This window comes from Scyliorhinus canicula, chromosome 10, assembly GCF_902713615.1.
Source record: "Scyliorhinus canicula chromosome 10, sScyCan1.1, whole genome shotgun sequence".
Classification (NCBI taxonomy): Eukaryota; Metazoa; Chordata; class Chondrichthyes; order Carcharhiniformes; family Scyliorhinidae; genus Scyliorhinus; species Scyliorhinus canicula.
In genome coordinates this window covers 14,309,371-14,322,455 of record NC_052155.1, presented here as the reverse complement: position 1 = coordinate 14,322,455, position 13,085 = coordinate 14,309,371, and the positions used below count along the sequence as shown (strand labels likewise).

The following is a 13,085-nucleotide window of genomic DNA, read 5'->3' as shown; positions in this document are numbered from 1 at the left end:
ATGTTTGAGGGGCGTCTTGACCAGTACATGAATGGGATAGGAGTAGAGGGATATGGACCCGAAGTGTAGAAGATTTTATTCTAGACGGGCAGCATAGTCGGTGCAGGCTTGGAGGGCCGAAGGGCCTATTCCTGTGCTGTACTTTTCTTTGTTCTTTGTTCTGAATCAGATCAGCCACAATCATATTGATTGACGGAGTAGGCTTGACTGACAAAATGGCCGACTTGTGCTGTATTTTAAGAAGGCAACTCACCACAACCTTCTGAAGGGCAGCTAGGGATGGGCAATAAATGCTGGCCTAACCAGCGATGCCCACATCCTGTAAATTATTTTTTTTTAAAGGCGATGAAGGCCATTCTGCCCTTCAAGCCTGCCCCACCAATCGATAAGGTGGCTGCTGATCTGGCTGTGGCCTGACCTCCACATTCTGCCTACCCCTTCTTAATTTGTATGATTGTATGGGCAGGAAAGAGAGAGAGAGAGAGGGAACAAAATAGGGAAAGAGAGAAAGAATGAGTGAAAGAGGGAGACAGAAAGAGAGGAAGAAAGAAAAAGGGAAAGGGAGAGATTAAGAGAGAAAGAGAGCAGGCGATGGAAAGATGGAAGGAGAAAGCGAGAGAATGGGAGAGATAAAGGAGTACTCAGTTGACATCGTCTGATGAATTTGGACTGAACACTGGGACTGTTCGGCGGAGTTGCGCATCACAACATGTACACAGCAAATTAAATCTTGTTCCAACTGACATTCGAACGGATTGGCCACAGTTAAAAAGCAAAGGATTTTACAGTGAGGTGAGAGCCAGGAAGTTCCCTGGAGCCGCTAGCACTCTGCTGATCTACAATATTCCAGGGGGCAGAAAATAGTTTATTCTTTTCGACCGGTGAACAGCCAACAATTGCGACTGCTGCTTCTGCAGTAATGAGAACATTTGTGGCCACTGTGGCTTCAACATCCTTCACAGTTACTGTCTATCATACATCGGAGCGCGTGTCGACAAGGTGCAAAAGCCAGTTAGCATCTGAAGTTCAATCTCGCACACTGTAGGGATCACCGGAGAATATCTGAGATGGAAGAAAGCAAATTTACTATGGCACGCCCCTGGTGTCCTACCTTTATTATCCCTAACTGTAAAATTGGGATTACTGGCAGCATCTGACGCCAAGGTAAAGTAAAAGTGATGTCCCTCCACTGCCTCATCCTCGTCCACTGCGCTGATGGTTTGAATGAGCTAAAGTGGGAAAGATTTGAGATCAGTCAGAATGCAGAATTCACAGATATCGCCTTACCCTTCACTAAAACACGAGCTGATTGGCAGACTAGGGTCTGGAGCACGGCTGTGATGCTTAGCTGTTAGGATGGAGCTGCACTTTATTGTGTCTCTTTCAAAGCCATTGCTCAGATGCTGGCCTGCGAGGAATGGTGTTAATAAGCATGCCCCCCCCCCACCCAAGCTCCGGTTGCCAGGGAAACACTTGGGAAAGGTGGTGGTTGTTCTGCCATTTGCTCATGCCCTGGGAAGGGCAGCTTATCGAGATCAGGGAGGGAACAACTGATATTAGAATCATAGCCTGTAATGTTTAGTTAAGCGGCACTGGAAATTCCGTGCCAAGGGTGGCGTTTTGGTTCCAAACTGGTTTCCGCACCCAACGCAAACACTTCTGGTGTGGCTCTCATCAGATGGCAACCTGGGGAGGCTGGTCCCCTTGCCAAGAGAGCGGACTTCATCATGGTGCCAGGTGCCACTGCCTGTGCACAACTGCCTTTATGGGCAGCACATCTAAATGCAGAGGTGCACCGCCAAGGGTTCCATTCCCCAAATGTGCGGTTGGTGTTCAACCATGCTTAACGCGTCGCGCAGATGAATAAGAACAGAACAATAGGAGAAATAGGAGCAGCAGTTGACCACAGAGTCCATGAGAAAGCTCCGCCAATCAATACAACCACGGCCGATTGTATGCTTCACCTCCATATTCCTGCCCACTCCCTGTAATGTTCTTGTCGGATGGCCTGATTTGTACTACAAGAACACTTGTAGCTAAAGCTACTAACCATTTTACAGAATTTACAGTGCCGAAGGAGGCCATTCTGCCCATCAAGTTGGCACCGGCCCTTGGAAAGAGCACCCCACTTCAGCCCCGCGCCTCCACCCTATCCCTTTATCCCCGTAACCCAGTAACACCACCTAACCTTTTTGGACACTAAGGGCAATTTATCCTGGCCAATCCACCTAACCTGCACATCTTTGGACTGTGCGAGGAAACCGGAGCGCCCGGAGGAAACCCACGCAGACACGGGGAGAACATGCAGACTCCGCACAGACAGTGACCCCAGCCGGGAATCGAACCTGGAACCCTGGAGCTGTGAAGCAACTGTGCTAACCACTATGCTACCGTGCTGCCCTCTGATTTATTGACAATAACAGTGGGTAAACTATCGACAAAGCAAGAGATGAATAACAGTAAAATCATGCACGAGCAACCTCTCTTGGTCAGCATCCTCCAGCCATTCTGAGGGGTCACCTGACTCTAACATTCACTTATATACTAGTGATACCCCCAGTGGTCACACGGTGAATTACAACACAACCATGATATCGATACGTTCCCGACATGAATGCTTGCTGTCCTGGATACAGTCACAATGCATCCAATCTGCGTAGTCCACTGTGCCCTCAGTTATGTAACCCACCACATCAAACCAGAGGGTGGCTGCAGGGCTTTTTACACCTGGCTCATCCTGATGCATAACCACACCACATGTGGACAGCATGTATACAGTGAGAACCATACTGTCATGTGAAAATTCAGCACACAGGCTAATGGGGTGCTGAAGCAACGTCCCTGCATATCTGTGTCACAATCCTTGACAACCTCATCATCATGGCTGAAGAGCCTTTGTCTCCAAAGACATGGTAAGTAGCTCAGGAGACGGCCGATGGAGGAGGAGGGAGGAGAGATGGGCTGTATTCTCTGCTGGCGGGATTCTCCGTTGTGCTGGCAGCGCACGCATACCCAGGGATTTCCTGACGGCGTGGTGCTGCCCACAATGGGAAACCCCATTGGCCGGCTGGCAGGACGGAGAATCCTGCTGCCGGCGGGTGGGCGGCGCACCAGAAAACTGGTGTGGCGGGATGGAGAATCCTGCCCTAGAAGATGTAGGAGCAAAATTAGGCCATTCGGCCCATCGAATCTGCTCCCCACCATTCAATCATGGCTGATATTTTTCTCATCCCCAATCTCCTGCCTTCTACCCGTAACCCTTGATCCCCTTATTAATCAAGAACCTATCTATCTCTGTCTTGGAGACAAAATCGGAGAAGGCGGAATTCAGCAGATTCCCTTACTCTCTGGGAAGGCTGATGGTCATCTAATGACAGTTCCCATTTCATAGAAACAGAAAATAGGAGCCGGAGGAGGCCATTCGGCCCTTCAAGCCCGGATTCACCCAGCACCCTGGACTTACTGGCCATGTCTGAGAGACCGCATCATGGCATCCTCGACAGGACATCATTTACTACTGATCCACACGAAAGTGGACCAGGCATAACGGCACCTGTGGGGTGGGTCTCCATTGGAGACCCCTGGGTGGTCAGGGTCAGAGCAGAGTGGCACTCCCCCTGGCACCTGTGCACCTTGGCACTGACACCCTGGCACCATGGCTGTGCCATGCTGGAACTGCAAGGGTGCCCAGGTGACAGGTTGGTACTGCCAGGGGTCAGGCCCAGGGTGGGCAGGCCTTGCCAAGTAGAGGAGGGTGAGGGAGTGTTTCGGGGCCTACCCAAGGTTGGAGGGGTGACGCGGGTTCATGAAAGAGGTGGGCGGGGTGCTGAAAGGAGGAGGGGGGAAAAATGGAGTGCCCCGGTCTGCGAGGAGCCTTTCCTGTGGGTGAGATCAGGAAATCCCCCCAAGTTCGGCTGCGATGGAGAGAATCTTTTGGAGGCAAAAGAAACCCAGCAAAGTGCTGCTGGATAGTGGAGCGTTTCACGGCCCTGCAGCCACCAAGAAACACCCTGGCAAACGTACCGTTGAGCAGAATTTAACTTCGGTCTACTGAATGGCGCCCACAGCGCTTTGGCCTCAACTGCTTCCTGCGGTAAAAAATTCCACAGACTCATTACAATCTGGGTAAAGAAATTTCCCCTCTTCCCAGCCCTGGAAGGTTTACCCCAGATCCTTAGACAACGACTCATGGTTCTGAACACCCCCACATCGGGAACATCCTTCCTGCATCTACCCGCTCTTGTCCTGTTCCAATGTTCAATGTTTTTATAACCTTAAATCTCCATCTTCCCTTCCCTCTACACTGACCATCCATGCTGTCTCCTTAGCCCACAATATTGACATAAAAGCCATCATAACACAACCATGCCTGTGTTTTAAAAGGGCAGCACGGTAACATAGTGGTTAGCACTGTTGTTTCACAGCTCCAGGGTCCCAGGTTCGATTACCGGCTTGGGTCACTGTCTGTGCGGAGTCTGCAGGTTCTCCCCCTGTCTGCGTGGGTTTCCTCCGGGTGCTCCGGTTTCCTCCCACAGTCCAAAGATATGCAGGTGAGGTGGATTGGCTATGATAAATTGCCCTTAGTGTCCAAAATTGCCCTTAGTGTTGTGTGGGGTTGTTGGTCTATGGGGATAGGGTGGAGATGTGGGCCTGGGTAGGGTGCTCTTTCCAAGAGCCGGTGCAGACTCGATGGGTCGAATGGCCTCCTTCTGTACTGTAAATTCTATGATTCCAACCAAACGGTTCAATATTCCGTGCAAACATCAGCTGCTTGGCCTCAGACATTTCCGGAATGCCAGTCCACAGGCTGGCTGACAGGCAGCGACAGCGACACGGGCAGAGTGGCAGGGTAGGCGGCCCTGTGCTCTCATTCTAAGACAGGACAGCAGGCCCATGCTCCACAGAGCCCAGGCAATCCCTCAGAGCAATGCCTCAGCAGTGCCAACGTGGCTGAATGTGAAGTTGCAAACTTCAGTGCGAAAACAGTAAGGAAGAGTATTATTTAAATGGCAATACATTGGGAAGTGTGGATGTACAAAGGGATATGGGTGTCATTGAAAGTGGAGAGGCAGGTGCAGCAAGCAGTTAGGAAGGCAAATGGTATGTTGGCCTTCATTGCAAGAGGATTTGAATACAAGAGCAAGGGTGTCTTACTGCAGTTGTACAGGGTCTTGATGATACCACACCTGGAGTATTGTGTCCGGTTTTGGTCTCCCTACCTGAGAAAGGATATATTTGCCATTGAGGGAGTGCAGCAGAGTTTCACTAGGCTAATACCAGGGTTGGTGGGACTGTCCTGTGAGGAGGGATTGAAGCGATTGGGCCTGTATTTGATATTTTGGGCTGGCTGGGTCGATGTAGACTGCACTTGATGCAGTGTAGCGAGAGACAGACTTCCAACACTTGAATAGATGCAACACGATTTTATTTAACATCTAAACTATTATACATGTTGAACTGTGGGTTGACACTATGCTGACTTGAATGGAGACCTGGTACTAGCCTGACCAGACTTACTAGCTACCACATGGTGTTTGCACCGGCGAGCTCTGACTGTCTCAGAGGCTTGGTCCCGAGAGAGAGCTGGAAAACTAGTGCCCTCTGGCTTTATAGTGGTCATGTCCTGTCTGTTGATTGGCTGCTTTGTTCTTTGTGATTACTGGTCATCCTGTGTGTCAATCACTGCCTGTCTGCACTCCATCATATACATAGATGTATATTATGACAGTATTCACTGACATAGCGAAGAACGAGAGGAGATCTAATTGAAACATATGAAATTATAACAGGTTTGGACAGACTAGACGCAGGGAGGATGTTTTCCCTGATTGGGGAATGTAGAACCAGAGGACACAGTCTCAGGATACAGGGTAGACCACTTAAAACTGAGATGAGGAAATATTTATTCACTCAAAGGGTGGTGAACCTGTGGAATCCTCAACCACAGAACAAGTCACCAAATATATTCAACAAAAGGATAGATTTTTTTTAGATTTTAATGGTGTCAAGGGGTACAGGGATAATATGGCATTGAGATAGAAGATCATCTATGAACATATTGAATTGTAGAGCAGGCTGGAAGGGCAAAAAGGTCTACTCCTGCTCCTAGTTTCTACATTTTTAGCTTCAAACAAGACAATCTTCCAACTTGTGTTCCTTCGCTTGATTCAAACTAAGGTTAAGCCTCCCCTGCCTTCCTTGCATTCAATGATGAACAGTAAGAAGTCTGACAACACCAGGTTAAAGTCCAACAGGTTTGTTTCAAATCACGATACCTGAGGAAGGAGCAATGCGTCGAAAACTCGTGATTTGAGACAAACCTGTTGGACTTTAACCTGGTGTTGGAAGACTTTTTACTGTGCTCACCCCAGTCCGACGCCGGCGTCTCCACTTCAATGATGAAGCTAGCGTTTACTCCACTCACAAAACAGGTCTGCCATTTCTTTCGGCTATCTTCCTTCAGTGAGCTGCAAACCACACAAGGGCCAAACCACAACACCAAAAGGCCTTCCCAGCAAACATCCAGATAAACTGAAACCAGAGAGCCTTCCTGAACTCTACTCATCTCCATGATGTGGTCGCCTGCTCTGGGATGTCCCCTAACTTACCTTTAGGTTAATTATTCCTCATTCACAATGAAGTAAATGGATCTTACAACCTTTCACGGTTGATTCAATACTTTTAAACTAATTTAGCTCCAGCTCCCAGATAAAAACATCCCTCGAGACTGCCATTATGGCACGATTTACAGACATTTATATGCATCTCCTTAGCTAAGAACAGCCCATCTGTTGTTTTATCGCTCTATCTTTGCTGTTCTGACTGTATTAAAAAAAATCTAAGTCGTTTTTCGAACTGCCATTTCTTGAGGTATTCTGCTAATCTCTAAATCTGAGCAATTTCATAGAATCATAGAATTCCTACAGTGCAAAGGGAGGCCATTCAGCCCATCGAGTCTGCACAACATTTCAAAAGACCACCCTACCGAGGCCCAACTCCCCACCCTGCAACCCCACCCTGAGGGTGCTTTAATTGCATGTTCTACCATTAAATTTCATAAAACTAAAAAAAAACAAAATTCTGAAACACGTGAACCACACACTAGATATTCGCAACAACAGTAGGGAGGCCATTCAGTCCATCATTTGTTGCTCTAGTCTCTTAGAGAGCTGTCTAACTAGTCCCTTTCCCTTGCTCACTCCTGTAAATGTTTCCCATTTTTAAGGGAATATCCATGTCCCTTTTGAACCGTTACCATTGGATCCCAAACTGTGCACTCCACAGCATAACAACTCATTGATCTCTTGTTTTCTTTTCCTTCTCTTACTTTTTGAACCCCTTTTTATAAAAGATTGAAAGCGTAACTTCTGAGGTGGGACAGAGAGTAGCCGTAAAGGTTTTCAGAGATACATACCATCTCAGGCTATAAATTGGGATTTTTGCAGCTGTATGTTAGTTAGTGGGTTTCTATGGTCCTCTGCCATTCGGTGGTGTCTGCTGGATGATCTCACTTGGCACACCGTTAAACAACGGAGCAAAATTGAATCGCAGACTCTTTTGGGCGAATCTGGACTCTGTGTCTCCAGCCGGCAGTCCGATTTCCCAACTCCATCCCTCCCCTTGGCCAGCCTCCTGGGCTTTCTCCCTCGTGTCTTCTTCTGGGTTCTCCGGTTTCCCCCCACAATCCAACGGACTCCAGGTTGAGTGGATTGGCCATGCCAAAATTACCCCTTCGGGTCCAAAAGTGTGCGGATTAGGGGGATTACGGTGATGGGATGTGGGAGTGGGCCGAGGTAGGATGCTCTTTCAGAGGATTGGTGCAGACTAGACGGGCCGAATGGCCTCCTTCTGCACTGTTGGGATTCTATGGATTCTGCGGAGGCCGGGCTACCGGCCCACAAGCGGTGGATTCCAGCAGTCAATACCTAATTAAGGCTCAATATTGGAGTTTCCAGTCCGCCTCCCAATCCACCCAGGCGGTCGTGCGCAGGCCAGCAGTTTGGCCGTGTTTTCCCAGCAGCAAACAGGGGAAACCAGTGCTCCAGGTAGGCTTATAAACCTGACTCCAGCCATAATGGCTGACTTCCCAGCTGGAAGGGTTTCTCCAAAATGGAGGTGTCCCTTCCCTCTCTCTCAACGCTTAGATTCTTTGCTGCTTCAGCTGGAGGATGTCTACTGGCCCTCCATCTCCGAGAGTCCGCTGGAAATCTTAAATTGTCCAGTGAGCCCTCCCTCGGCTATTAATTATCCAATTGGGGGAAAATCACAGCTGAGTTAACCAGAAGGTTAAACCGGTTAAAAGATTCTTGAGCCCCTGTAAGAATCAGGGACGCGAGCACCAGTACTACTGGAGTTCCATCTCATGGTACACAAGACCGTTCCAGACAGGTTTTACTTCAACCCTTCATTTTCAATTTTATGTTCATTTTCTTCTGGTTCCCTCCGAAGCACAGGCTTCTCATCCCCATTTGCCCCATGGCAACGAGGTTCCGAAGTCGGCGAGGTTAAGCCCTGGCCACGGTTTCAGTTTTAGACGTGCTATTGCTGAAAGCTGTTGTCCATTTGAAATAGCAGTTCTTTCAGGAGGAGCAATGCCTCACCTCAGCAAAGCAACGGACAAGCTCCCGGCAAGCGCCCCAAGCAGCAATGCTTCACCACAATGGCAGCCGGGACAATCTCCCAATTTCTGGAAATTCTTACCTGGCCGTGCTTTGCGCTTTCACACACAAATGTTTCGTAAGGAATCGGGAATGCCGGAGCGTGGTCGTTGTCATCGAGGACTCGAATATGCACCCGGATTGAAGTAACTTTCTTTGGATCACCTGGAGCAAAGACAACAGTCAAGAGGGAGCGGAAGAGGTTTGGGTTAAGTTATGTCTGCAGGTTCTTTGTTGGTATGTGAAATGGTTTTCATTTTTTTGTCCTGGCAGATCCCAGGTGTTGGGTTTTCCGGTCGCCGATGCCACGCGCCGTACCGACGGCCTCTGGCCTCCCGATGCTCCGCCCCGACCGGCCGAGTTCCGTCGGGAACTCAGCGTGGCCGCTGGGGACCCTGTTCCCTGGGTTTCTGTGGCTATGACTCATCTTTCATTCTCTCACTCCGCAGTATAAATATTTCCCACTTTCCCGGTCTGTTAGCTTTGGGTCATCTGGCCTCAAAACATTAGCTCTTTTCTCTCCCTACAGATGCTGCCAGACCTGCTGAGATTTTCCAGCATTTTCTGTTTGTTTTCTTATTTTCTGTGTTCCATTTTCGAGCTACAAGGAAGTAAGGGCCGGTGGATGAATTATTTTTTCATTGGGGCGACGGAGCAATTAAGTAGTCATAATTTGGGCCTTTCAAAATGAACCTGGCTGTTTAATTTAATACGCTTGCAAAATTAAAGCATAGAACTATTAAAACAGCAAAGCTACTCAAACGTTAGTGATAGTCTTATTACTGTCAAATCAATATTTGTCTTGGCATTTAAAAATTTTAATTGACAAATTGATAATGAGGTTGAAGATTATATAGAGTGTTTGCAAACAAACTAATGAGTTGCACTTCTCTCATTTTGTATTTTGCGTGATTGTATATGTTTGTGATAAAATGGTCCGCTGAATACTCCAGGAATGATGTCCTTCTTGTCAAAGGACATGGCACATAATTTTCTCAGCTTTTAAAGTTAATGGCATGATTCGGCTGTCTTCATGGATAGAATCCTAAACATTTCTTTTCAAACAAAGTTTGGGTTTTTAGTTTTTTTAGTCGGAACTTCCTTTCAAACCCCATTAACAAGGTTTGGTGCTTCTTTCTTCAAGGGGTGTATGTTAATTAACTTGTTTGATCGGTATGGCCAGTGAGAATAGACCAATTCATAGAATAGAGTTTACAGTGCAGAAGGAGGCCATTCAGCCCATCGGGTCTGCACCTGCCCTTGGAAAGAGCACCTTACCTATGCCCCATGACTCCACCCTATCCCCTTTATCCCCGTAATCCAGTAACCCCACCTAAACTTTTTGGATTGGGGCAATTTATCATGGCCAATCCACCTAACCTGCACATCTTTGGACTGTGGGAGGAAACCGGAGCACCCGGAGGAAACCTATGCACACACGGGAGGAACGTGCAGACTCCGCACAGAGAGTGATCCAGCCGGGATTCGAACCTGGGAGCATGGTGCTTTTAAGCCACAGTGCTAACCACTGTGATGCCATGCGGCCCCACACTTGTAACAGCATACTATGGTAAAATCGATCTTGATTCAACCAGCAATCAGGAATTTTGCCTAAAGATATTGACAGGGCAATTTGCATTTAACTAGCGCCTTTCATGACATCCTGAAAGTCGGAAAGTACTTTTGATTTGTAGTCACTGCTGTAATGTAGGAAACGCAGCAGCCAACCTTTACACAGCAAGATCCCACAGACAGCAATGCGACATTGAGCAGGTCATCTGCTTCAGTGAAATGAAGTCAGAAAGTGTTGGAAAAACCCAGCATGTCAGGCAGCATCTGTGCAGGAACAAAAGGAGTCACCATTTTGAACATAATATGGCTTTTCCTCGGAACTCTTCTTTGGATTTCTGAAGAATCATATTGGATTCGAAACACTAACTCTGTTTCTCGCTCCACAGATGCTGCCCGGCCTGTTAAGTTTACCCAGCACTGTCTGATCTTATTTCAGATCTCCAGGGTCCGCAGTCGTTTGCTTTATAGGTTCCATAGAATCCCTATGGTGCAGAAAGAGGCCACTCGGCCCATCGAGTCTGCACTGACCCTCCAAACGAGCACCCTAACTGGGCCCACTCCCCCACTCTATCCCCATAACCCACCTAACCTGCACATCTATGGACTGTGGGAGGAAACCGGAGCACCCGGAGGAAACCCACGCAGACACGGGGAGGATGAGCAAACTCCACACAAAACAGTCAACCAAGGCTGGAATTGAACCCAGGTCCTGAGCGATGTGAGGCAGCAGTGTTAACCACTGTGCCACCAAGCTTTGATTTGTCTGGTTTTGTGATGTTGATTGAGGGATGACCAGGACATTGGCAATAACTCCAGCTACCCATTTTCAATGTCGTTACATTGAGAGGACCCACTGCAACAGTCCTTCAGCACCACGCTTGAAGGACCGATTTAAACTTTGTTCTGACGGGGGACTTGAAATAACAACTATCTGGCACAGAGGCAAGGGGACTACCAACTTAACTATGGCTGACCCCAACAGCTTACCTCAGACAATGGGGCCGGTTTAGCTCTCTTGGCTAGACGGCTGGTTCGTGATGCAGAGCAAGGCCAGCAGCATGGGTTCAATTCCCGTACTGCTGAGGTTACTTATGAAGACCCCGCCTTCTCACCGTTGCCCCTCGCCTGAGCTGCGGTGACCCTCAAGTTAAATCACCACCAGCCAGCTCTCCCCCGCAAAGGGGAAAGCAGCCCATAGTCATCTGTGACTGTGGCAACTTTACCTCAGACATAACTTAACCTTAGCATTCCCATGAGACATCCTGTATTTTGCAGCTGAGCTCAAGTAACCTGAAGATAGTCCTTCTTAAAGCCTCTCTCATTAAAACTTTCAATTAGCCCTTTAACTCTTTTTTTGTTGACCTACAGACATGGGGATCAGGAGCAGGAGTAGACCACTCGGCCCCTCGAGCCTGCTCTGTGATCCAATAAGATCATGGCTGGTCTGAGTGCAACTTCAACCCCACATTCCTGTCTACCCCAAATAATCTTCTATCCCCTTGTTAAGCAAGACCTATCTCGCTCTGCTTTAAAAATATGCAAAGACTCTAAATCCACTGCCTTTTGAGGAAGAGAGTTCAAGAGACCCACAACCTGCTGAATTAAATATTTCTCCTCATTTCTGTCCGAATTATTTTTAAACAGCGACCCAAGTTCTAGATTCTCCCACAAGAGGAACCATCCTCTCCACATCCACCCTGTCAATACCCCTCAGGATCTTAAAGGTTTCGATCAAGTCGCCTCTTACTCTTCTAAACTCTGTTGGATGCAAATCTAACCTTGCCAACCTTTCCCTGTCAGACAAGCCGCCCACTCCTGGGGCGAAATTCTCCGCCCCCCACGACGGGTGGGAGAATAGCGGGAGGGCCTTCCCGACATTTTTGCCGCCCTCCCGCTATTCTCCCACCCCCCCGCCGAAGTCCCGACCCGAATCGCTGCCGCCGTTTTTTTAACGGCCGCAGCGATTCTCAGCTGTTAGATGGGCCGAAGTCCCAGCCCTTTCCGCCATTTTCACGAACGGCAAACACACCTGTCTTGCCGTTCGTAAAAACGGCGTCACTAACTCGCTTTTTATAACCATGGCACCGATTGGCACGGCAGTACACGGCCGTGCCAAGGGTGCCATGGGCCCGCGATCGGTAGGCACCGATCGCGGGCAGCGGGCCCGATACCCGCGCACTACTTGTCCTTCCGCCGCCCCCGCAGTATCCATTCGCGGGGCGGCTGAGGGGCAACCCGGCCCGCGCATGCGCGGGTTTCGCGCAAAAACGCGATGACGTCAGCCGCGCATGCGCGAGTTGGAGTCCTTCCAAACTGCGCATGCGCGGGCTGACGTCATATGACGCGTCAGCCGGCGCTAACTCCGGTAAGCGGGCTTAACGATTTTCGTTAAGCCCGTCTTGCCGGAGCCTACGGCGTCGGCTGCTAGCCCCGACCGGGGACCAGAATCGGTCCCCGGTCGGGAAGGGGCGCGCTGCCGTAAAACCCGCCCGGGTTTTACGGCAGCTTTACGATTTCTCCGTTTTGGGAGAATCTCGCCCCTGGTTACTAGTCAGATAAACCGCCTCGGAACTGCTTCTAACACATTTCCATCTTACCTGAAAGAAAGAGCTTAATTGCTGGACGCAATACTCCAGGTGTGGTCTCACCAATGGCTTTTACAACTAAAGCACCACCTCCCTACATTTTTAATCAATCCCCCTCATAATAAACAATTACATTCCTAATTACTTTCTGCCCCTGCCTTTTGTGATTTATATGCCTAGATCCCTCTGCACCTTTGAACTTTTCAATCCCTCACCATTGAGACAATAAACGTTTTTATTCTTCCTAAAATTTCACATATGTTGTCGACAT

At 48.8% G+C, this 13,085-nt stretch overlaps 1 protein-coding gene across 1 annotated transcript in view; it reads right to left on the bottom strand.

Moving 5' to 3' along the window:
• LOC119972235 (cadherin-7-like) overlaps positions 1-13,085 on the bottom strand; it is a 134,352-nt gene that overhangs the window by 23,185 nt on the left and 98,082 nt on the right. Inside the window, 2 exon segments of the mRNA XM_038808620.1 lie at positions 1,112-1,229; positions 8,701-8,822. Of these exon segments, the coding sequence (XP_038664548.1) occupies positions 1,112-1,229; positions 8,701-8,822 (240 nt within the window).